This window comes from Lissotriton helveticus, chromosome 7 (genome assembly GCF_964261635.1).
Source record: "Lissotriton helveticus chromosome 7, aLisHel1.1, whole genome shotgun sequence".
NCBI classification, from domain to species: Eukaryota; Metazoa; Chordata; class Amphibia; order Caudata; family Salamandridae; genus Lissotriton; species Lissotriton helveticus.
In genome coordinates this window covers 516430752-516457929 of record NC_136068.1, presented here as the reverse complement: position 1 = coordinate 516457929, position 27178 = coordinate 516430752, and the positions used below count along the sequence as shown (strand labels likewise).

At 44.6% G+C, this 27178-nt stretch overlaps 1 protein-coding gene and 1 long non-coding RNA gene across 6 annotated transcripts in view; one reads left to right on the top strand and one right to left on the bottom strand.

Annotated features, from left to right (window-relative positions):
• LOC144768691 (uncharacterized) overlaps positions 1-27178 on the bottom strand; it is a 129730-nt gene that overhangs the window by 53983 nt on the left and 48569 nt on the right. The window lies entirely within an intron of this gene.
• LOC144768689 (crk-like protein) overlaps positions 18311-27178 on the top strand; it is a 126634-nt gene continuing 117766 nt past the window's right edge. The window contains exons 1-2 of one of the 5 annotated variants that reach the window (XM_078652550.1): positions 18311-19726; positions 20089-20542. In XM_078652550.1, the coding sequence (XP_078508676.1) occupies positions 20267-20542 (276 nt within the window). In that variant the 5' untranslated portion in view covers positions 18311-19726; positions 20089-20266. Of the gene's footprint in view, positions 19731-20088; positions 20543-27178 lie in introns of all 5 variants that reach the window. The other 4 variants (XM_078652549.1, XM_078652551.1, XM_078652548.1 and 1 more) reach the window with 4 other exon arrangements.

Here is a 27178-nt window from a genome sequence, read left to right as displayed (position 1 = left end):
CACGTGGCACGTGAGTACATTTTTCAGCATGCAGCTAATGGCGCCTGAATATGCGAGTTTGGCAGCAAGAAGCAGTATCATCCTCTGATGAAGGAGCCCTCTGGCTCTGAAACGCGTCAGGAAAGGAACTTTTGCCCATGTAATGAAACTTGGCTGGTTTGGAAAATAAAAGCTGTTAAGCACTACTCTGCGTGGGTTTCCTTGCTGCAAGGCAACTTTTTGATGGAATATATATATATATATATATATATATATATGTATATATATATATATATATTTGCCATTTCCTTACGTCTTGCATCCATAAGGTAAAATCGCACTCAGGATTTTTAAGAAAGAGAAATGTATTTGACTGACGTGTTTAAACCTCACGGTCTATATATAGTCCCTCATCAATTGATTCCAACACCACGACGCGCTCACGGCCAGTGCAGGCATTGGGGGCGGAATCATGTCCCTATATTAATTAAACATCAACAAAGAATTATGCCACACTCCAGGAATTTCTTCTTCAAAGCTTTTTAATCACACCACAAGCACCCACGTGTTTTGACTGAAAAGCCTTGCTCAGGGGAGGTGAGTCTTTCTACCATTTCTCTATACAAACATGCCCACCAAGCTTATAATGTAGCCTTGTGAGATATGTAGTTTTTACTATGCAAGTTAAAAACAAATTTCCAAACACAAATTACCGCAAAATCTCCTGATTGCTTCATGCGCACATTTTGACTTTTGATCGGGGGTAAATCTTAACACGTATCGATATATTTGCATCACGTTTTTCTTGTTCATTATTTCATTTCTGTGAGTTACTTCTATATCTTAATTCCACGATGACAATTTTTTTTAAAGTCTTAATGCTCAGTGCATTTTCCTGAGTATTTAGCTATTCATTGCGCAAAAATAGTTCTGTGTGGCGTTTGTATTGTTGTCAATGGCTAAATTACAAACTTTTAGGCTTAATGCCTTTTTATTACCTCATATTGAGCATATGACTTCTCACATACTCCTAATCATTGGCTCAGTGCCAGCAATAACAGATTTTTCCAAAACGTTTTTTACCAATTGTTTCTCAATGTGTTCTGTCCCTCTTGATTTTGTTCTATTTTACTCCTTGTCTAAATTGATTAGAAGCACACTTTTTAAGTTTCTTTTTCATTGTTTTGAAATTGACTGTTTTTCTTGATTTCTCATACATATCCCCAAAATACCTGTATCTATATCAATTATATTTGTATACATATTTCTTCGTCCCCATTCGGACCCTTCGGTTGTTTTATTCTAAATCGTATAATTAGACGACATTCCAAATGTATGAGTTGATGTTAAATTTACAGAAAGATGAAATGTCAGACACTTATATTCTAGAGGATCTGGAAATCATTGTAACAGGACATCATTTTACACAATTTAAAATAAAATCTCAACCCTGTCCCGATTCTAACTCCTGGAAACAGAATAGACACATTTTATCTATTAGTTACATCACAATTATTTGTTGATGTTTAACTATATATATCAATTTCACAAAAGCTTCACTATATCTTCTTCTCAGCATAGGTTTTACTGCAGTATAATACAACAATGAAGCAAAGTGGCACTAGAGGGCTTCTTTTTTTATATATTATTTATTTCACCTGTGCATACAGGTGACATTCTACGCGCTTCAACGCTTGCCTTCCACAGGACATTTATATATTTATCTACCTTTACAATATTGTGCCAGTTGATATTCTGGATATAAAATTATTACAGGACAATAGTTTGTTGATCGATATTGTGACACATGTCGAATCACACATCAGTGAGAGAAACCCAACAAACTGCGATCACTATATTTTTTTTGTCCTCATCTCACCTTAGATGTGGGCAGATTTTACAAGCCAAGTAGGATGAACCTGGGTGCCCTTCGGCTCTCTGCGTAGATCCATGCCCTCCCCCCCCCCCCCAGGGCTTCCTCACGTGGTTGAGGTCAGGTGTAATCATTGGACCAGGATTCGACCACCATTGACCACCATTGCTACAATAATTTATCAGGTGCAAACGGCGTCCCAAACTAAAAGGGGAGACCAGATGTTTATTATGTGCTCCTTTCCTATCTCCCTGGTCTAGACATGACATATTCAGCACAGCTTTTACCCAGTTTTCTCTGTTGGGGGGGATCGGATCTTTCCACCTTAGGCAGATCTCCCTCCTGGCTATGATTATACGATATAGTAATAGCCCCTTGCCTGTCTGTGACAACGCCTCTCCTGTAAAATCATTTGAGCCAAAAATCACCAGATTGGCGTCAATTTCCAGATCTATACCTAAAATAGCAGTTAAAGTTTCCCCCACATTCTTCAAGAATAAACTTAATTCCCTACGATGTCCAAGAACATTTGGACATCGTCAGCGTTATCTCTCTTACATCTGGGGCATTGTGGGATCGGAATCGGGGCGAACTTAGCAATTCTAGCCTGACTATAATAAAGCCTATTTAACCCAAAAAGTGGTTCTTTTTTAACCTAGCTGGCTTTATAAATATGTAAAGCAATTTAAGGGAAGATTCAAATCGAACTTCTGTAGGGAGGGCCTGGGGAAGGGAGTTCCACACCAAGGATTGGGACAGGGTCTCGCTATATTCCGCTTCAAGCAATCTTGTATACCAATGAGATATTTCTTTTTTCCTAGGTTGCGGGTCTGGGAATAGCTGCTCAAGATCCGAGTTCCCTTTAATTTCACCCTCTTCCGCCTCATACCATGATCTCAACTGAAGGTACTTAAACCTTGAAAAGGTGGGACCAATTTTAACTAGTAACAGTTCCATGGAAGTAGACCATCTGAATCCACCAGGTCCGACCATCTCCACAAGCCAGCCTCCCTTAAAGGTATCGCTAAGCTGTCATTCAGACATTCTGGGGTCCCTGGTGAGTCCCATATTGGGGCGAGATCAGAAAAATACCCTATACCCCAAATTCGCTTCAATTTATACCAGATTGACAGGGCCGTTTTCAAGACCTTGAGGCGAACACATTTAAAGAATCTGGGAGCCCCAAATTTATACAAGAACCCACCTTGCCCGTTATCCCCCTCTGCTGAGACCATTTCCCTCAAAAGGCTACCCCACTTAGTCTCCGCTGGTGTCGTTAACAACATCCTAATACCTTTAAACTGGAATGCCATTAAATACCAATTGATATCTGGTAAAGCCAAGCACCCCTTTAAGAGCTTTCTTCTTAGCTTCTTTCAGGATAGTCTTGCGCTTTTCTGCCCCAATATAAAACTTCCAATTCTGCCCTGAATTTTATTAATAATTTTCTGTGGAAAGGTGAGAGAAATCGTGTTGAACAAGTATGTCAATTTGGGGAGGACCGTCATCTTTACTAGGTTCACCCTTCCGTAGATCGTCATCGGAAGGTTTTTCCACCTAGCAAAGAGATAATCTATGTCTTTTATCAATGTTAACCAAATTTAGAAGGGGGATTTTCTTCAGGTCCTTCACTATTTTAATCCCGAGATATCTAAACTCCCCACTTTCTAGGCCTCCCCTGTAGACAGTGTTCCAACACATAATTTCAGTTTTGGCCGAATTAGCAAGGTATCCCGACAAAGAGCCAAACTTGTGTAACAATATCTCGATCCGAGGGATGGCAATGTTGGGGTCACTGGTGTAAATAATGACATCATCAGCATAGAGAGCAATTTTACACTGATAATCTAGTGATTTAAATGGTCCAATACCGTTATCCAACCTGATCATCTGCGCCAAGGGTTCAATATATATATTGAATAAAATCGGAGACAGGGGGCATCCCTGCCTTGTTCCTCTCTGTATTTCAAAGCTAGGAATCAGGGAACCGTTTAAAAAAAATTTCGCTGACGCCCCAGTATAACATTTTTTTAAGGGTCTGCACAAATACTGGGCCCATTCCTACAGTCTCTAACACCCCCCATAGATATCTCCAGCACACTCGATCAAATGCCTTAGCGGCATCTAAGGCCACTACCGCTAAGGGGTCGTTCCTTCTCTCTGAAAAGTCGATATTCCCGATCAAGATATGAGTTTGCTCCTGGATGGATCTCCCTACCATGAAGCCTTTCTGAATTTCTGAATTTATTAGGCTTAGCGCCAGTTTTGCCAACCTCCCTGCTAAAATACCCATAAAGATCTTGTAGTCGGAATTTAGCAGGGAGATTGGACGGTAGGAATCTGCCAACAGGGGGTCTTTCCCTGGCTTCAAACTAAAACTTTTATGGCCTCTTTCCAAGATCTTGGAACCACCCCGGAGGTGGAGTAGACTGAATTAAAAAGTGTATGGAGAATAGGCAAAAGCTCATCAGCTAACAATTTGTAAATCTGATTAGGGCGATCATTATTAAGGAGTATTATATCGGGTCCACCTAGAGCTGACAGAGGACTAACCTCACAGGCTGTACGAAAGCACTAAATAGGCATAGAGACTACTTGGACAATCTGGTATCCTTCCCACACTGTGTTTATTAGATTTAAAAACAGAAGGAAGGGTGATGTGGTTCACGGAGAGATGGAAGGGAGGAGACATGCATGGGTGAATCCAATAGGTCTTGCTTTTTAAAGATGTTAGCTGACTTTTTGGCTTTACCAATGCTTGCTGCCGATTTTGAACAGCAGTAACAAAAAAAACAGTTTAGTGCCAACGCTATTCAGCATTGGCAAAAGAAATGCATATTGCGTTGTGATAATATTTGCACACAAAGTCGACATTACACATAAATACATACGGCTTGACACTGTAGTGGCCAATTCAGCTTTTTAAATTTACTATTCCAAGGTGGCAGATTCTCATCTTGGAGCGCATTTTAAAGAAAGGTGTGGTCTGGTAGCAAATTGCAGTTGCCAAGCCCTCTAAAAAAGAAACAAAAATAGCACACAAGATTGATTGGGAAAGTGGAGCAACAAAGTAGTGGGGGAACTACATGTTGCCAAGCAATGGGGGGTGATCACAAGGAGGAGTGGGGAGCAAAAAAGGAGCAGAATGGGTGGGAGGTGAAAGAGAAACCCAATAAAAAAGCTGAGTGAAATGAGAAGTAGTGGGAGAAGGAATAGACAAACACTAGGGCAGGGGCATGCGCAATACAGAGAGCATAACGGGGTTGCAGTGAGCAAGGAGAGAAGTGGTACATGGATGGAGCAAGACAAAAAGAAAATACATTCACTGCTTTGGAGTGCTGGAATTTAAAGAAAAAAGTAGTTTCCTGATTGTAATCATGGAAGCATACAAGTCATCCCATGCAATGAAATACCCATACACTAACATCCAACTGATCACATTGGACTCAACTCCTCACTTTTAACCACTATGGGCCATTTAAGCCCTATATTTGAATATCACTTGCCACCAAGAAACCCTATACAGATATTCATCCATCGAGCAAAAGGCATGCCATAATCCTAGAAGATGCCCTAGCAATTGCAAAACCCTACAACAATTACCCTCATACAACAAAATCACACTCTCATAGTTCAATGAGTAAGACATAAAGCCTGATTTACAGTTAGATGGGTCCTACGTCACATTCTTCATGGATATTCGATCAACATTATCACAAGTGTTTAATATCCTAAGACATTGTTCACGTCTGGAGGCTTACCTCTAATTTGGGCCTGGGTCTGCAGCGGTCCGCTGTATGGACCACTGTTTCCGGAGACCACAATATTAACACACCCTTCCATATGTGGTAGGCAAGTGCCCTCAAGAAGCTGCCACTTTTTAGGAGGAAAAAGCCAAAGGTGTAAAAAGCTTCCTTGTGGGACAAACACTTCAAAGGATTGAAGATAACCAGGGACCTGGAATCCAACAGTGGAATTCATCAGGTATGACAAGAGAGGATCAACAAGTAATCAGCAACTGACTGGAACAAGGAAACAAGTGAAGGAACACATCATTGCTGCAACTCACCCTTGAAACAGACTGAAAGACTTTATTTAGTAAAAGAACAGGAAATGGAAATGACATCAGACATCACATGACAGGAAACATAATGGACCGGGGAAATAAGAACAGATTCAAGGAAGAAAGAGTCATGATGTAAATGTAAATAAACAGTAACAGAAACCTGAACTAGACTGGTGGCAAAATCTCAGGCAGGTGATTGCCATAGTGGAGCTGACCAAGCAAGGAGCAGTAGCTGGTAGGCCAGGAGCACAAGAGAAGGCAGCCCCAGGTCAGGGAAAATCCCAGGCTGCAGCTGTACTCTTCACGTGCCATTTCCTGACAGTAAGTGGGGGCCTGCGTGGCCTTTCCAGAGGTAGATGGGCCTCTATTACATCCCTTTTACCAATGGGGTGGAGGTGTCATTCCCATTCTCTAGCTGGGCCAGCCCATTAATGAATGCAGATTGAGCAGGTAAAGGTGGGCTGAGCAGAACTGGTCTGGTAATATTTGACATATTTTTTTAGCTTAGTGAAGTTAAAACATGCTTCTTTTAGTCAAAAATTCCTTGTATAGTCACAGGCGACTTCAACTTAAACATGGCTAACCACCATGGATGAAGCAGAAATCTAAAAAGAACAGATATGCAGTGGGGTATTCCAATCCACATTTCCAAATTTGGCTCAGTTAACAAATGAGACCATGAACTATTACAAACAATAGAGGCCCTAGGCCTTCGGGCATTAAATGGCCATACTCAAGGAGATATTCTGATGAACGTAGCAAGAAAAACTAACAAAACAGACTCGGTTCTGGATTATACATTCGTATCTCTTAAACTTTTGCGCTACAAAATCAGCAATAGGTGCCAAAGTGAAACACTCACCACAAACCATCAGCATATTGAAATATAATGCAAAGTGGCAAGTTTACAAATCCATCGGAACGCAAGATCCTGGTACGCACTGGAAAAAATCAGGTGGAACAGATAGACATCTTCTCGATACAAGTCCTGGAAAAAGACCATTTTAACAATGACCTGGGATACCAAGACCCGATTTTGGCCTGGAGCCAAATACAAGAAGACTTAAGGCCACATAGACAACATCAAATAGTTCTATAACCTGCCCCCGACAGCCTAAGTGTGACTTTTTGGTATTCCAGCGCCCTTAAACAACAACGAAGAGCCCTAGATAGAGAAATTAAATCTATTAATCTCCAGTCAAATCCACAACCTAAAGCAAAGCTTAGAGAATTACAGAAGTCTTATAAAAAGGCAGTCTGGGAAGCAAAGAGATCAAAATCTGATCAAGATTGGATAGATATAGTCCAAGCTTGCAAAAATAACTCAAAGTCATTATGGTCATTAATAAACCAACTAGACAACAATGCTAGGGAGACAAAATATCGAAATTAAAATATCGATATACAATAATATCGATGTTTTAATTTCGATGGTATAGAATATCGATGTGCAATAATATCGATGGACAGAATATCGATTTTAAGGTATGTATGTTACTAATATCGAAATGTTGTTTAGTGTTATGTATTTTATTATGTATTTTATATGTTTGTTAAACATGTTTTTAATGTATATTTAGAAATTAGTAATTTTGTTTACATTTTGCGTTTTAGTATCAGAGCGGGTTGTGGGTTTATAGGGGTATAGGGTGGGAAGTAATTTAATTATAATTAATTAATTATGATGTTTTTTAAATATTTTTTATTAATAATTATTGTTAATTAATAATTAATTATTATTAATTAGTTAATTAAATTAATTAGAGTTAATGTAGTAATATTTTTTAAGTTTGTTATTGTTAATTAATAATTAATTGGTAATTAATTATTATTTAGTAATTAAATGATAATTACATGTTTATGTGATTTATTTATGTGTAGTGGGTTGTCTGTTTATAGGGGAATAGGGTGTGAAAAAATTAAATTAAATTAATTAAAGAGATTGTATTTATTTATTGGTATTTATTATTAATTAATTGTTAATTAATTAATTGGTAATTCGTTTTTTTAATTATTTTATACTATGAATTATAAATAATTCATTAATAAATGTTGTTTATTCTTGTAAATATCTTGTTAATTATTTATTAATTGGTGGTCACTGGACTTTTGGGGGCAACTCACCTCTTTGCTGGTCTCTCACCACTGCTTCCCTGACCCCGTTTCTGGTCTCCCTCCCGCTGCCGCAGCTCCTTGCCAGCGTAGTGCGGCCGCGGTCAGTGGGGGACTACAGTACCCGGGAGCCTTTGCGGCGGAAGCCGCCCCCGCCCATTCCGCGCCCGGAGGCGCTTCAAAACAGAGGAGAGCCCCGGTGGAGCGGGTGCTCACTGGACTTTTGGGGGCAACTCACCTCGTTGCTGATCTCTCACCACTGCTTCCCTGACCCCGTTTCTTGTCTCCCTCCCGCCGCCGCAGCACCTTGCCAGCGTAGCGCGGCCGCGGTCAGGTGGGGGGACTACAGTACCCGGGAGCCTTTGCGGCGGAAGCCACCACTGCCCATTCCGCGCCCGGAGGCGCTTCAAAACAGAGGAGAGCCCCGGTGGAACGGGTGCTCACTGGACTTTTGGGGGCAACTCACCTCTTTGCTGGTCTCTCACCACTGCTTCCCTGACCCCATTTCTGGTCTCCCTCCCGCCGCCGCAGCTCCTTGCCAGCGTAGCGCGGCCGCGGTCAGGGGGGGACTAGAGTACCCGGGAGCCTTTGAGGCGGAAGCCGCCACCGCCAATTCCGCGCCGGGAGGCACTTCAAAACAGAGGAGAGCCCCCGCATCGCGGAATCACGCGCGGGCCGCGCCGGGCTAAGCCTGGGCAAAGGGCGGGCCGTCTGAGGCCGTCCGGGACAGACCGAGGCAGGGCAGGGCCATTAATCTAACATCTAGCCATTGGGGACATCCTGGACCTGGCATATGAACTCTTTAAAAACATTTTAATGGTCAGTGTCTTTTTCCCAATTGTGCGTATGTGAATACTGTTGCTAAATTGTGGTCGTTTACAAAGTAGAGTATGTGCACTCGTAAAGGAATAGGGGGCCAAGGGGTAGTGGGCACCCTTGATGCCTCCCTTATCAGAGCAGAGTCGGTCCTAATAAAGGAAATTGAACTTACGAAGAGAAGACTCTCTCTGGAACCGTGCAGAAACTCTATAGAACCTAATATAGTGGGGGCTTCCCTTGTTAATATTAATACCAACAATAAAGAAGTTAGGTCTAATAATCCTAGATCGACTATTGCACAACAAGTACCACTAGAACCCTTGATAGTTGTTACAGAATCCCCAGTCATGCCACACACCATTGCCATAACATCGTCACCAACACCACCACCCTCCCCAGTTGTAGCCAGAGTTACACGGCAGACACAGCGTAAAACCAAGGGGGGTATGGCCCAGGTGGCAGCAAGGAAAAAAAAGGCCGGACAGGCACCACTTACAATACAACAAACTCGTAAAGTGGCAAAAACAATGGGCAGTGCATTTGGTAAAGAGTCCGGGAAACACAAGCGGCAGCTGGCGGCCTCACTCTCATAAACACATCAACAAATTTAAGTTAACAATGCCCAGCAGAGCCGGTAGACATAATTATGGCAAAAATAGAGGGGAAGCTAAATGCATTGCTAAAACTGCTATGAGACAAACTTGTGACTATTGAAAACCGCTTGAATGCCATAGACCAAAAAATCTTGTTGCCCATTAGTCAAGCATCAAATAAGGGCCCCCCAATTTTGAATAAACAAACAGTACATTTGCCCGTTGAGGCTAACACTATCACAGCACCTAGAAATGTTGAAACAAGAGAGGATATGCAGGCCCCGAAATCAAAAAAGGCCAATACTCAACCGATAGTTGTCAGCTCTCCCCGGGCAGGGTGGAAACTAGGAGGAAGTAAGGGTTTGGAGGGACAAGACAGGGGAGACTCCATCATCGGAAACAGAAAGGGACATTTTAGCCTACCACCGGAGTCCACACCTTATACTGTCGTGCTTTCGAATGTGCCAACGATTGAACCTAATTCGGAGAAACATTGGACCACTTTAAAACATAGGGCACTACATTTATTAAATACTAGAACTGGGCTGGGCAACCACTTGTTTGAAGAATTTAAAATGGTGCATAGGGTGCCCTGGATAGGGAGCTCAAACAAAAACGTAATGGGTGATTGTATAGTCCTGAATTTTAGCTCTCCTGAGCTAGTAAGAACAGTTCTAGAGAGGGCAGGGACAACATACATGGGAAGGGAGGGGATCCACATTTTACCTTTGGGCTTCTTTTATCGTAACCCGCAGATAATACCTGCCCACGGGCGCAACAATCAACCCACCACACAAAATAATGGGAGATATAATTACAATGTCCTGACCTATAACCGCTTTGAACAGGCGTTTTCCAACTTAGATGATCAAGATTGACTCCCGACTAAGCTGTCCAGTGTAAGATGTCAAGAGGGAAGACCAACAGTGGAAATTTTAGCCCATGAACAAATAAGTTCAGTTGAGGGAAACATGGCCCAGGAAGTCATACTGACATGCCCAGTAATGCAGTCTACCGATTGCCCCAACGTAGCGGTTGACTCATGTCCAATGCAATATATTAACAACAGCACACCGGTGAATGCCCGTAATTCAAAGGAAACAACTAAAAGACAAGATCTTAAAATTTTAAGTTGGAATGTCGCCGGTCTTGAATCAAGACTGGCTGACACTGATTGGTTGCACATATTTTGTGGCGTAGATATAATAATGCTACAGGAAACATGGGCTACAGATGACCTACATATAGAATGGTATCACTGTATCAGCGTGACAGCACCTAAGCCCGATTTTGGTCACGCATCTGGCGAATTATTAACTGGCGTCAGGATAGCCGCCGGAGGAAGCATTAACCCCTTCGACGCTCATGACGAGCTGGGCTCGTCATGCAGTAGCCTCCTGCTACGCTCATGACGAGCCCAGCTCGTCATGAATGTGCGAGGATCGCGAAATCCCAGCACAGCAGGGGAATTCCCATAGCATCCAAGAGGTTAAGGCAATACCTACTACCAGCTTAAATATTCAGATAACAGAATATAAGAGACGGATGCCGCTTTATCTGATTAATTTTTATAATAATGATTTTAATTCGGTTCCCAACAAGAACTTTGTTGAACTTTTTAAAATTATATCAGACCTAGTCCAACACCACGGCACAGATGACGATATAGGGATCCTCCTAGGAGGAGATTTCAATGCAAAAATGTTAAGGGCACATCAAGGCTTGGAAAAACTTCATGCTGATTCAGCAATACGAAGGGGCTTAGAATTACAGTGTTTCATTAGCGAACACATTCTCACTAATGCAATGGATTTGTGCCATATCCTGGAAAAACAACAGATACCAACCTTTAGAGGTAGAGATTGCTCATCAGCCATTGACTATATTTTTATGTCCCCATGCTTAGTAGATCGGCTTATAGTGGCTAAAGTCCTCGCCACAACTTTTGGAGATCATAATCCGCTATTAGCAGTTTTATGTTTAGGAACTAGCCCCGTGTATGCTACCTCCCATGGAGCAAGAGACATTACCCCCTCAACGAACAACTTAAGGCTGAAATGGAGGGGAGTAGACAGTGGTAGTATAGTAGAAATCGTGTTAGCAGAACATGGGCATTTAATCAATTCTTGTATATCAATAGATGGGAATCACACAAGGAAAATTAAAGAGTTCGTTAAACTATGTTCTGTAATAAAATCTCTTTTGTCAGTGCCAATACACAAGATAGAGAAAGAACCTAGATGGTTCAACCATAGCTGTTCAGAAGCGAATAGGGCCCTACGTAAGGCTCTGTCCTCCAAACCTAGGTGCCCCGTGGAGAGAAAGGGCGGCAAGGAAGACATATAAAACTAAGATCGGTGAACGAAAGGCTGCCTTATTGACGGAGCACTGGGAGGCATTAGTTGATTCTGCAGCTGGGAAGAATGGAAAATCCTTCTGGCCCGCAGTTAGGAACATGCGCAATACAGGCCAACATCTGACAACAGTTGGTTGCACTATTTCGAGTGACCTATGGGAGAACCATTTCTCTAAAATATACGCTGCCTCAATAGAGAACAAAGTCTGTTATGTACCAGGACAATTATGTTGCTTACAAATCACGCTGCGTGAAGTGGAAGTAGCCATCAGACAGAGCCTTGGCAACAATGCCCCTGGTCCTGATGGTCTTCCAATAGATATCATTAAGTGGAAACCGGAACTTTGGACCCCAATTTTATCAAATGTTTTTAATAGCCTGCCCTTAGCTCCCATGCCTGAACTTGGACACCTAGTATTATCGTGCCAATATATAAAAAAGGAGATAGATCTGTCCCGATTAACTATAGGCCGATTTCGCTGTTGGACAATACGCTGAAGATTCTGGGCTGGGTACTTTATAATAGGGTTTTGGAATGGACAGAGTAAAGCGGGATATTGGACCCCTGCCAGATGGGATTTAGAAGCAAGGTCGGTACGGTCGAGCAATGTTTGAATCTTAAACTAGTAATTGGTAAATATAATATTGCTCGATCCTCACCGATCTACTTAGCTTTTATGGACTTCTCGTCCGCATTCGACCTAGTCAATCAGGCCAAACTCTGGTCCATTATTTTGGATTATGGATTAGACAAACCCCTGGTACACTTCCTGGCATTTCTACACACTGATCTTAAAGCACAAGTCAGGATTGGGATGGGTGGGGAGATCTCGGGCGTGATTAAGGTGGGATGAGGTGTTAGACAGGGGTGCGTTTTAGCACCCCTGCTTTTTATTATTTACATTAATGGGTTGAGCAATTCCCTAAGGCAGGCAACATCAGATGTGCCAAAAATTAAAGGGAAATTACTCCCAGCATTACTCTACGCAGACGATGCGGTCCATATGGGCCGCACTCCTAATTCCCTGCGTATTTTGGTTAAAACCTTTGTTTAATACATGGACGACCTGGACCTACGCGTGAATTTAAAAAAAACTTTCATTATGTCATGCGGGCCAGGGAAACGACAGCTTAACTCCATTTTAGTGGTGGGCGATAGATTACACTCTACCAGCTCATTCCCATATCTAGGGATGGTCTTTGCTGCGAACGGCTCGAGGACTGGACATTTGGCCCAGTCCACGAGCAAGTTCTCAAAGGCCATCAACTCAATCCTCAGTTTACCATGCCCGAGGAAAAGAGGCGGCATTAAGGCTATAATTTTTTTTAATTGCAGTGTGCTCCAGTAGTTACATATGGGGCAGAGATATGGGGCCTGGCAAAAAACCACTGTATCCAATTAGAAGAAAATCGATTTTGCAGAAAAATCTTGGGTGCACCGATCTCTACTTCTGAGTATATCTGTCACAGGGAACTAAATTTGCAATTTATTTGTGATTTTATTGGGACAAGACCAGCGTCATTTTGGCTCTCCATCTGAAGGAACAAATCAGCCACTTTGATGCAAGAAATTATAAGTGACTGTCTCAGTTGTGATAAAGGTATGGAGATCCCCTGGCTCTCAGGAGTCTACAAGAGCCTATGTAGCGTGGATAAAGGTAATCTTTTCCTGGACCCCACTAGAATTGAGCCTAGTGACAAGAAGAAGCTAAAATCCGCACTATATGCACTTTACAATCTAGACAAAAGGTACTTACCAAAAGATCCCTCTTGTTTCGCTTAAGGGTTGGAAATGTAAGAGTTTTGTTATGTTTTCGCTTGGGTTATTGTTCAAAATCACATTGTAAACCTTGTCCTTGCAATGGAGTGAGCACACAAAATGATCTGCATTTTTTCTTCTTTTGTAAATTTTATATAAAATATGTCAAATGATTTTTAACACCGTATTTTAGGAAACACAGACCCCTTTCCCTGGGGGAATCGTATTTGATGTTGCTCTCTCTGGACACCGAAGAATTAGTCTTTCGCACTAGCACTTTTTTTAGACTTATTGTCCATATTCGCAAAATGATGGAAAACCCATGAACTGTTAGTTTGTCTTAACTGCCATAATAATCTGTTGCCTAAACTTTGAAAGTCTGTATAAAGTTTTTAAATGGGATTTTATGATACTTTGTCATGAGACTACTTTTATAAATTTTTAAAATTCGAATAAAGACTTTTTGAATTGAATCGATTATTAATTGGTAATTAATTATTAATTGGTAATTAATATTTGTCAATTAGTTAATTTATAATTACATCAATTTAATAATATTAATTGATTAATTGATATTTATATTAATTGTGTTTTTTTGTATGTGTAGTGTGTTGTGTATTAAAGGGGGAGTAGCGTGGGAAATAATTTTTTGTTATTTAGGTAAATATTAATTACAAATAGTTGGTATTTAGTAATATATTTTTGTAAATAAAATATTATATCTTTTTTTGTTAAAAAAATCATCTAATTAATAAGTATGTTAATATAACGCTTACGCTATTCTGCGCTTTTGCTACTATTGCACCCTCTGGAGTGGGAATAGTAATTTTTACCCCTACGCTATCCACCGCTTTCCCTACTCTTGCACCATCTGGAGTGGGAATAGTAATTTTTACCCCTAGGCTATCCAACGCTTTCCCTACTGTTGCACCCTTTGGAGTGGGAATAGTAATTTTTACCCCTACGCTATCCAACACTTTCCCTACTGTTGCACCCTCTGGAGTGGGAATAGTCATTTTTACCCCTATGCAATCCAACGCTTTCCCTACAGTTGCACCCTTTGGAGTGGGAATAGTAATTTTTACCCTTACGCTATCCAACGCTTTCCCTACTGTTGCACCCTTTGGAGTGGGAATAGTAATTTTTACCCTTACGCTATCCAACGCTTTCCCTACTGTTGCACCCTTTGGACTGGGAATAGTAATTTTTACCCCTACGCTATCCAACGGTTTCCCTACTGTTGCACCCTCTGGAATGGGAATAGTAATTTTTACCCCTACGCTATCCATCACTTTCCCTACTGTTGCACCCTCTGGAGTGGGAATAGTAATTTTAACCCTATGCTATCCAACGCTTTCCCTACTGTTGCACCCTTTGGAGGGGGAATAGTATTTTTCCCCTACGCTATCCAACGCTTTCCCTACTGTTGCTCCCTATGGAGTTGGAATAGTAATTTTTACCCCTACGCTATCCAGCGCTTTCCCTACTGTTGCACCCTCTGGAGTGGGAATAGTAATTTTTACCCCTACGCTATCCAACGCTTTCCCTACTGTTGCACCCTTTGGAGTGGGAATAGTAATTTTTTCCCCTACGCTATCCAACGCTTTCCCTACTGTTGCACCCTCTGGAGTGGGAATAGTAATTTTTACCCCTACGCTATCCAGCGCTTACCCTACTGTTGCACCCTCTGGAGTGGGAATAGTAATTTTTACCCCTACGCTATCCAACACTTTCCCTACTGTTGCACCCTCTGGAGTGGGAATAGTAATTGTTACCCTTACGCTATCCAACACTTTCCCTACTGTTGCACCCTTTGGAGTGGGAATAGTAATTTTTACCCCTACGCTATCCAACGCTTTCCCTACTGTTGCAACATCTGGAGTGGGAATAGTAATGTTTACCCCTACGCTATCCAACACTTTCCCTACTGTTGCACCCTCTGGAGTGGGAATAGTAATTTCTACCCCTATGCTATCCAACGCTTTCCCTACTGTTGCACCCTTTGGGGGGGAATAGTATTTTTCCCCTACGCTATCCAACGCTTTCCCTACTGTTGCTCCCTATGGAGTTGGAATAGTAATTTTTACCCCTACGCTATCCAGCTCTTTCCCTACTGTTGCACCCTCTGGAGTGGGAATAGTAATTTTTACCCCTACGCTATCCAACGCTTTCCCTACTGTTGCACCCTTTGGAGTGGGAATAATAATTTTTTCCCCTACGCTATCCAACGCTTTCCCTACTGTTGCACCCTCTGGAGTGGGAATAGTAATTTTTACCCCTACGCTATCCAGCGCTTTCCCTACTGTTGCACCCTCTGGAGTGGGAATAGTAATTTTTACCCCTACGCTATCCAACGCTTTCACTACTGATGCAATATGTAGAGTAAGTATATATATTAATTTATATGTAGAGTTTTTAATTTATTTTCAATGTATATGTATTAGTTATTATTTTTTAAATATGTTTTAATGTGTATATCTATAATTTGTTAAATGATATGCATTTTAAAATTATTTTTACATTATTATTAATACATTTTAAAAATCGATATTTTTGTACTTACCTTTATGTAGATAGAACTTCGATATTTTTGATGTCGATATTTTTGGATCGATATTTTTGTATGTCTATATTATGTCTGGCGATATTATGTCATAGATTCGACAACAATATGGGCTCAGCAGGAAATAACCTTACAGAAGAAGTTTGGAAGGCTCACATAGCCGCTCTGTATGACAAACAAGATGACCAACCATTAAATAAATTTAATGTATTATCTGAATCAAAGCTATCCTTTACACAAAGCGAAATCATAAAAAGTATCGGGAAAAGCAGGGGGAACTGTGCACCTGGCCCAAACAGCCTACCGTGGGCTATATATAAAGAAGACCAGGAATTCTGGAGTACTCACTTCCAAACTCTATTCAATATTTGCTTAACTATGTAAATTATCCCGGATACTTGGCATGGCTCAATTCTACAGTCAATATACAAGGGCACTTATGCTTCTCCGGACAGCTATCGAATGATAGCTTTACTGGATACCAATTCCAAAATATTTGCAGGACTTATATTGACAGAACAGATTTTTCCAAGCAAAATCCAGCACTCTAGACGTAGCATTTAACAACATGATCGTGGACAAATGCGTGACAACGAAACGATTCCTGTACACATGTTTCGTGGACTTCTCAAAAGCTTTTGACCATGTCAACCGCAACCTACTATGGAAAAAGCTGCACAATTGGGGAATCCCACACATCTAATGCGCGTAATTCAACTTTTGTATACCAACAACTGGACCCAGGTTAAACTCGGCCATAACACCACTTTGACAGAAAAAATAGCAATAAAGAGAGGCCTGAAACAAGGCTCCGTCTTGGCGCCAGTGCTTTTCAATCTCTTTCTGGCAGATCTTAGTGCTTATTGAGAGACATCTAACTCTCATCCGCCAAGACTCGCAACCAAAAGAGTATTTGCACCAGAGATGGGGAGACGTAAGCTGGGCTGTGCACCTTTTTGATTCCTTTTAAGTTTTGCAAGGTTTTATATATAACAGGTCTTTGATTACAAGATTATCACAAGATTTGAAATATACAGCTGCCTTAAGACTTTAATATAAATATTTTTTTAAGGAATTTTAGTGTTGTCTAAAATGAAATCGCTGAAAATTGAGCTATAAAAACCATATCACTTTTCAATGTTTTATTTGTACAATATATCATGTTTTTTATTAATTGAAATAAAATTACCTTTGAGCAGGTGAAGTGGGACTGAGCAGAAGTGGTGTGCCAGCATTTACCTCTTTTTTTTTCAGCTCAGTGAAGTTCAAATATGCTTTTTTTTAGCGCGACCCCCCTCCCCCGCCCCGTTCTTTTCATTATAATTAAAATACTGAAGCGGTGTTTTGCGAAAAGGCGCAATGTGCAACTGTGGGCCACTTCTTTTTTTTGGGTGCCCAGGCCTCTTTTTGATCCCAATACAACCCTGTCAATAACATGTCACGTGAAGTTTGGGAGTGGCTCACTGCACAAGTCCCACTTGGCAACAGCCTCTAAGGAAACCCCACGCACAACATCTACATAGGCAAACTCCACTCGGTCACTTTGACACTGACATTTCTAAAATCATGTGTATCATGACTTTTTGTGGCCCTTGCTGCTTTCATGAAACTGTGATGAATGGAGCTCAATTGAGGAATGGAGGCAGGAGGGGGCTGGGCAGAGGTGGCACCCTCGAGGCCTTTGCTGTGTGGGAAGTGCAGCGTTCCGTGGCAAAAGGTTGGTTTTCCGCGCCGCTTCTGTTTCCTTCTTACAGCGGGTTAAAAAATAACCCAAAGCCGCTTTGCATCTGGAAAATACAAATGAGGAAGTATTTGAGCGAAACCTGTATCTTTGTGGCAGGGCCTACGTGATGCGCGAGGAGAGAAGCGAAGCTGGACGGAGACAGCGAGAGACACGCAAGAGGGAAGTCAGGCTGTACTGGCGTCCCGAGAGATACCAGAGGGAAGCTCGTCTGTCTGACCGGCAAGGGAGGATCTGCCAGGGCGAAGAGAATCTAGTCACCCTGACTGGCACAGCAAGGGTTGCTAGAGAGAAGCCAGGCTGGCCTGGCGTAGCAAAAGTGCCAGAGAGTAGCCAGGTTCGGCTGGGGTAGCTAGAGAAGCTTGTCTGTGTGGCTGGCATAGACGGGGGAGGGGGTTGGGGGCGGGGATACTGGAAAGAAGGTTGTCTGGGTGGCTGGCATAGACGGGGTGCTGGAGAGAAGCTTGTCTGTGTGGCTGGCATAGACGGGGTGCTGGAGAGAAGCTTGTCTGTGTGGCTGGCATAGACGGGGTGCTGGAGAGAAGCTTGTCTGTGTGGCTGGCATAGACGGGAGTACTAGAGAGAAGCTTGTCTGTGTGGCTGGCATAGACTGTGGTACTGGAGAGAAGCTTGTCTGTGTGGCTGGCATAGACTGTGGTACTGGAGAGAAGCTTGTCTGTGTGGCTGGCATAGACTGTGGTACTGGAGAGAAGCTTGTCTGTGTGGCTGGCATAGACTGCGGTACTGGAGAGAAGCTTGTCTGTGTGGCTGGCATAGACTGGGGGACTGGAGAGAAGCTTGTCTGTGTGGCTGGCATAGACTGGATGACTGGGGAGAAGCTTGTCTGTGTGGCTGGCATAGGTAATGTACTGGCGAGAAGCTTGTCTGTTTGGCTGGCATAGACAGGAGTACTAGAGAGAAGCTTGTCTGTGTGTCTGGCATAGACGGAGATACTGCAGAGAAGCTTGTCTGTGTGGCTGGCACAGACTGGGGTACTGCAGAGAAGCTTGTCTGTGTGGCTGGCACAGACGGGGGTACTGCAGAGAAGCTTGTCTGTGTGGCTGGCATAGACTGGGGGACTCGGGAGAAGCTTGTCTGTGTGGCTGGCATAGGTAAGGTACTGGAGAGAAGCTTGTCTGTGTGGCTGGCATAGGTAAGGTACTAAAGAGAAGCTTGTCTGTGTGGCTGGCATAGACGGGAGTACTAGAGAGAAGCTTGTCTGTGTGGCTGGCATAGACTGGGGGACTAGGGAGAAGCTCGTCTGTGTGGCTGGCATAGACGGGGGTACTGCAGAGAAGCTTGTCTGTGTGGCTGGCATATACTGGGGGACTAGGGAGAAGCTTGTCTGTGTGGCTGGCATAGGTAAGGTACTGGAGAGAAGCTTGTCTGTGTGGCTGGCATAGACGGGAGTACTAGAGAGAAGCTTGTCTGTGTGGCTGGCATAGACTGGGGGACTGGGGAGAAGCTTGTCTGTGTGGCTGGCATAGACTGGGGGACTGGGGAGAAGCTTGTTTGTGTGGCTGGCATAGACGGGGGTACTGCAGAGAAGCTTGTCTGTGTGGCTGGCACAGACGGGGGTACTGCAGAGAAGCTTCTCTGTGTGGCTGGCATAGCGGGGGCTCATAGAGGGAAGCTACACTGTCAGACTGGCAAAGTGCACCTGGGATAGGAGGGGGCGCGAAAAAGAAGCTTGCCTCAGTGACTGGTATATCAGCAGTTGCGTAATAGAAGCGTGTTGGTGTGGTGGCACAGCAAAGGGCGTGGAATGAAAGTTTTACCTGACTGACAAAGCAAGCGGTCTGGGACAGAAGCGTAGCCAAGCTGGCATAGCAACATGTCCGAAAGAGATGCATGGCACGTCTAGCGTAGGCTAACAGGAGAAGCGTGGCTCAGTGGTTAGAGGCAGCAGACCCGGAAGCTGAGATCGACCGTGGACCAGGGTTCAATTCCCCGCCTCGGCGGGTCTCGGGCTCAAAAATTCCACGGACTCGACAATTCTCGCTCTGGGGCCTACTCAACTCACGGGGTCACACTCTGCGACTCTGGGCAATAGCTTGCTTAATCTCCACTACGGCCCCTCGCGGCGGGATGCCTGGCTTTCACCTTGTGGACACCCTGCCGGGGTTTCTCACAGGGGAATACCAGGACGGGTTCCCTAAGCAAGCGCCGGGACGCTCACGGGCAGCTGTGCGCTTTACAAGTCCAGCACATTTACATTACATTACAGCGTAGGAAGGGGAGAACCTCACCACGACTGGCACAGCAAAGGTTCCGTCGAAACTGCACAGCAGCAGGTGCGGAAGAGATGTTAGGCTGGTCAAGGAGCGGGCTGAGAGAAAAGCCTGCCTCCCGCCCGGTGCAGCAGTAGATGACAGAAGCCCGGCCTGAGGTCTTACAAGCGCGCCATGTCGGGCAGGGACCACGCGGATTTCTCAGAGGACCTCATCTGCTCCATTTGTCTGGAGCTCTTCTGCAAGCCAGTGATACTGGAGTGCGGGCACAACTTCTGCGGGGACTGCATCCGCCAAGTCTGGCAGGGCAAGAAGGTCTTTTCCTGCCCCGAGTGCCGGCAGGAGTTCGCCCACCAGAAGTTCATCGCCAACCGGGTGCTGGGGAACCTTGCCGAGAAGGCCCAGAGCTGGCCCGCCGTCCAGAGAGCAGAAGAGGCGCGTCAGAGCCGGGTAAGGAGGATATCACGACAATGGCGGGTTTCTAACACCTAAACTCGCAGGGGTAGCAAGCACATGACGTCACAACAATGGCGGGTTTCTTGCACTTAAACCAGCAGGGGTAGCAAGCACACGACGTCACAACAATGGCGTGTTTCGAGCACTTAAACCAGCAGGGGTAGCAAGCACACGACGTCACAACAATGGCGTGTTTCGAGCACTTAAACCCAGAGGGGTAGCTAGCACATGACGTCACAACAATGGCGTGTTTCTAGCACTTAAACCAGCAGGGGTAGCAAGCACACAACGTCACAACAATGGTGTGTTTCGAGCACTTAAACCCAGAGGGGTAGCGAGCACATGACGTCACAACAATGGCGTGGTTCTAGCACTTAAACCCGCCGGGGCACTGCCATGACGTAACAACAATGGCGTGTTTCTAGCACTTAAACCCGCAGGGGTAGCAAGCACATGACGTCACAACAATGGCGTCTTTCTAGGGGTAGCAAGCACATGACGTCACAACAATGGCGTGGTACTAGCACTTAAACCCGAAGGGGCAGCAAGCACATGACGTCACAACAATGGCGTGTTTCTAGCACTTAAACCCAGAGGGGTAGCTAGCACATGACGTCACAACAATGGCGTGGTTCTAGCACTTAAACCCGCAGGGGCACTGCCATGATGTAACAACAATGGCGTGTTTCTAGCACTTAAACCCGCAGGGGTAGCAAGCACATGACGTCACAACAATGGCGTGTTTCTAGGGGTAGCAAGCACATGACGTCACAACAATGGCGTGGTACTAGCAATTAAACCCGCATGGGCAGCAAGTACATGATGTCACAACAATGGCGTGGTTCTAGCACTTAAACCCGCAGGGGCACTGCCATGAAGTAACAACAATGGCGTGTTTCTAGCACTTAAACCCGCAGGGGTAGCACGGCCATTATCCCTTCCCATAACCGTGCTCATTGCTTCAGCATCCAAATGATGAAAGGCTGAGATTCGAATATTGGATCCGTAGATCTCACACAGATATTTGCAGGAAGTGCTCAATCCGCCGAGCTACCTCACGAGCAACAGTGGCACAGGGGCAGGATAACTCCCAGTTGAACCGCAAGGCATTACCCCTTTAAGAGTATTCAAATTATTTCTCTCTCTCTCTTTCTCGGTCTGTAAATCCGTATAGTGCCTTTTGAGTGCCCTTTTCTCAGAAAAGACAAGCCCTTTAGAGCTGATTGTACAATTCCTGACCATGACATGTTAGGGCTTTCAAAGTTCAAAGTCGGACGGGTATTCTCAACCCACACCCCCTGCTCAAAAAGCACCACTTTATATGTTGGCTCTTGCACTCTATACCTTTCCATTGTTGTAATTACCTGACACTGTTTGCTTTAGAATATCTTATACTCAACATATTGCCGGGCACAGCTAGAAGAATTCAAAGCTAGAGAAATTAATAGGACAACAAATCGTATTTAGAAAAATCAAGATTTCAATATTTTTTGAGAACTAATTTAACCTGGCAAGAATTAAACAGTGCAAGCAACTGTTTTTTTGTAATAATCAGTTTTATCAAAATGTTTCTGAATAGAAGAAATTCTGGAATGTTACTTAATGCGGGAATCCCAGGTGGGTGGATTGCAATCTAATATTTCCCCCTGCCGCGGAGCTACCTATATGATGGACGTTGGTAGCTCTAGGGGTAGGAAATAATCCAGATAAGTGTAATAAGTGTTTTCTGCATCGATTCCCAAATGTTTTTCTCATTGTTTCACCCAGAGGTTCTAGTTACTTTCAGCAGCCAAACTCTCCAGGTAACACATCACATCCTGTGTATATATATTGAAGGTTCGCAACTGTTTGCCGATGTTTATTTGATCCTGGTTGATTGATGGTGAAGATGCCTTGGGATGCCCACTCCTCCCATTCCATCAGGGAAACTTCTATTTTGATGCTAGGGTTGTTCCCTGGGGAATACTAGGATGGAAGTAAGTAACCTATTTTGTAGACTAGAATCCATGTTTAGCATCGCTTCTTTTGTATTATTTAAGATCTAGTGTGGAAGAGCTATTTTCCCCATCGAGATGAATGAAGTTAAGTTCCTGCTGGGTATAATGGATGTTTCAAGTTTTAGCCATACTGGTGTATAGCCCTTTCTCTTGGTTAACCAATAGATACCTTGTTTGAATGGGAAAGTGGTATGATACATTTTGAAATTGGGTAGATTGACTCCCCCCATTTCTTTGGGAATTATTTATGATTGGGAGGATAATAATTTTGATTGTTTCTACCCTTCCCCACCACATTAAGGATTTTGGGAGCCAGCTCTCTAGTAAATCACAAAGGGCCCGATGTAGGTCGGTCGGTAACGGCAGAAAATACCGATTTTCGGCCGTTACCGAGCGGAATCGAACCATCGGGATGTAGGAGTCCGAAATCCGTCATAATCGGTAAATTACCTAATCGGTAATTATACCGAATCGGTAAAATACCGATTCGGAAAAAACACAGATTCGGTAATTTTACCGATTCGCTAACATACAGAATCGGTAAATATACCGAATCGGTAATTAAACCGAATCGGTAACATACCGATTCGGAAAAAACACAGATTCGGTAATTTTACCGATTTGCTAACATACAGAATCAGTAAATATACCGAATCGGTAATTCCACCGAATCGGTAAAGTTACCGAATCAGTAAAATGCCGATTCTGTAAATAAGAAGTGTGAAAAATGAAGAGTGAGATGTAGGTAAGCTCAGCTTTAAGAGTCTGTATTTACCATGGATTGGAATCAGGTGGTAACCAGGTGCAACCTATAAAAACAGACCCAAAATGCAATTCTTCTTGCACTATGGCGGCATTTTATGTCATTGCAAGACGGCTACGGCTACAGGAGGAAGGAGAGAGGGAATGGCAGAGAGAGGAGCAGGTCTACAGGCAGAGGGTGACCCTGTGCATGCTCACAGAAGCAGAGATACTCCAGAGGTACAGGTTGGCCCCAGACACCATCACTGACCTCATCAGGGACCTCCAACCACTGTTGGACCACCCCACCCCAAGGGCACACGCAATCCCAACACAAGTGCAGGTGCTATGCAGCCTACACCTGCTTGCGTCTGGCAGCTATCAAAGTGTAGTTGCTGTGGCAGGAGGGGTGACCCAGAGCAGCCTGTCAAGGTTTTTCCACAGATTCCTTGACGCCGTGATACAGAGGATGGACCAATACATTTCCTTCCCTGCAACCCATGCGGAACTAGTACAAACTAAAGCAGACTTTTACCAGATGGCAAGATTCCCCCACATCATTGGCTGCATTGATGGCACGCACATTCCGATTTGCCCCCCTGCTGACACTGAATACATATACCGTAACCGGAAGTCAACGCACACCATAAATGTGCAGGTGATTTGTAATGCTAAGTGCGTCATCACAGACCTGGTTGCAAAATTCCCAGGGAGTACCCACGACTCCTACATCTTCCAGAGCAGCGGCATCCATGCATGGCTGACGGCAGGGGAATTTGGTGAAGGATACCTCCTAGGTGAGACACATTGTCAGACCCCCATAACAAAAATAGCAGTGTGAAGTACATGTATGCATGTGAGTAACGTTACCCCTTTTTCTTCTAGGCGACAGTGCATATGCCCTCCGCTCATTCATACTCACCCCCTACCTCAACCCCTCAACACCCAGCCAAAGGAGCTTAACCGGGCCCACAAAAGCACAAGGAATGTGGTAGAACGGACCTTTGGCATCTGGAAAAGCAGGTTCAGATGCTTGCACAAGAGTGGAGGTGCAAGACAGTACACCCCCATCACCTGCTGCAAGATGATTGCTGTCTGTGCAATGTTGCACAACCTTGCGGTCAAGAAGGGCACTGAGGTAGAGTTGTCAGACTACGAGGACCATGACGACGACATTGCTGTGCCACAAACCCAACCTGCTGGAGTGTCAACACCAAGTGATGGCAGATACAGACGGGAGGAAATAACAGACAACTATTTCTGAGTGAGTACAGATGAACACACAGGTTATGGATGTGAAAAAAAATGTTTTTAATGTTGGAAGAACGTTCAAGCACTGATGTGCAACAAGTGAAAATATGAAAATATATGTGGGGACTGGAAATGCCCCGGGTTGCCTCACCCACACTGGCAGAGTCATTTTCTGAAGCGCTTCACAGTGCCACTGGGATGCTGATCACCCCCTTCAGCATGGCCTGCTGCCTCTGCGGAGCGCCTGCTGCTCCTGCGCGGCTCTGACACAGCGCTAGCCGGGCTGCTGCAGCTGCTGCTGTCCCCAGCCTCGGCCACGTCCAGGGCAGGATTGACCACTGTATTAGATATGATGAGGGCCTCCATGGCACTGGTGATCCTGGCCATGCCCCTGGTCACCTCCGCAGTGTGTTGTGTCAGGCTCTCTTCCAAATTTACCCCTCGGCGACGTAGCTGGGACGTTGCGGCGGCAAGCCGGTTAATTGCCCTGTTTTGGACACGGGCATCCCTGCGCCTTGTGTGCTCATTATGTTCCATCTTGGCACAAAGCTGTGTGATGGTGGTTGTCATGCGTCCCATTCCTGTGGCAATGTCTCTGTTTGTTTGTGCCACCTCCTTGTTGCTTGCCACCAACTCACCAAAGCCCTTTGCCATTTCTACCATTTGCAGGTTGTGTGCACGCAATTGGCGGTGGCATGCCAGGATGGATTTTGCCTGCAGGCGCTGGATTCGCACCATGCTCCCCTCAAGGCCTTGGAACACTGTGCCCTCTCCTGATGGACATGCACTGCTGGGAGTGCGTGGGCGGCGATTGGTGCTGGCCTGCTGGGTGGGCTGCTGTGCTACAGGTGTCGCTGGTGTGGGTGCTGTTGCCTGACCCGCAGCTCCCTCCATGATTGTCAATGGGGCCACAATACTCCTCTTGGCTGGTGATGTGGCAGGTGCTGGCTGGGACCGTGAGGGGGAGTTCTCAGCTGAGAACACCAATGGGGGGGATTGTGATAGTTGGGGGGAGTGGGGAAAAACGAGGGCATGTACAGGGTCGTCCTCATTGACCATGGCACTGCTGTCCTCCTCCTCCTGCGAGGCATCCATGGTGCTTGGCCCTGCCACCACACTCTGCGCCGTCGCTGGAGCTGTCGCTTGTGCAGCTGATGCTCCACTGCCTGCACTGCCTGATGTTGCCCCTAGGTGTAAAGAAGCATTTGTGAACTGAGTGCAAATGTCTTACAGTCACTACAATAACAGCATTGCACATGTCACTTTCATTACTCTGATTCTTTTGTCAAGTGCCTTGCAAATTAATGTGCACTGACAAATGTTCATACATTAGCTGACTACATTTCCCATTATGCATTGCTCATGTATGGTGCTAGCAGTACTGGACAGGGGTTTGACTGTACATTGAGGCTATAGGGGAGGTGTCTGGTTGGGTGTGTCATGCTGCGCATGCTTCTTACCTTTTGCTGTAGCTCTGGCTGAGCTGTCCATGTCCCCTACTCCCACCACACTCTCCGTCTCGATGGTCGTGGCCACCAGTTCCTCCAGGTCAGTCAGGGGGGGCGCGGGGTTCCTGCCTCCACCAGTCAGACCTGCCTGCTTGTGGAGCTCTGACAATTTCCTCTTGGTGAGGCTCCGGATGTCATAAAACCTCTTCTTGAGGTCCTCCAGGCTCCTGGGGGTCACACCAACTGCATTGACCCTCTCACTTATGGCACTCCACAGTTTCCTCTTGGTAGACTCTGGGACTGTGAGGGACAGCGAGGGACAGCCTCCCATAGAGCTGCCTGTGGACCCTCGCCACCTCCTCCACCAGTACTTGCAGCTCCATGCTGCTAAACTTCACTTTGCGCTTCCTCTCAGCCTTCTGGCTCTCTGAGCTGCTTGCCATTTCCACTGTCTGCAAAACCAGCTACCACTCTCTCTGCTGCTCCCTCTCACTGCTCAGCTCTGGCTGCCTCTCCAGAAAGTTCTGATGAGTTGCACCTGCCTGGGTAGCCACTCCCTGGTAGGGTGGGGGAGGGTGGTTCCACCTCATTGGCTGTTTGAATTGGTTTCACTTTTACTTGCTTGCCGATTCCGTATTTACCGATTTGGTATTTACCGATTCGGTATTTGCCGAATCGGTATTTGCCGAATCGGTATTTGCCGAATCGGTAAATACCGAATCGGTTTTTCCAATGCATTCCTATGGCCCTTTTGGCCCATAGGCTTGTATTGTCATTACCGATTCTGTATCTACCGATTCGGTAATTACAGATTCGGTAAGTATCGAAACACGCTACCGATTTTTACCGAATCGGTATTTTACCGATTTTTTTTCTCTACATCTCATTTTCCGATTTCAGAATACCGATTCGGTAAAAATCGGTATTTTAAAATCGGTAAATGACTTTTACCTACATCGGGCCCATAGTTCTTTGATGGTCAGTAATTCATTGTATTTGCGCGAGTTGAGAATGCTGTTGGAGAATTCCAGGCCAAGATATTTGATATGGTTTGGTTGCCACACCAGACCTGAGTTTCCTAAAATATTCCTGGAGCCTATATTGTTTAACAACATCACCTCTGATTTATCTTTGTTTCGAGCATAGCCATAAGCTTTGGTGAACTCAGATATGGATTTCGTTTTTTTGGGGTA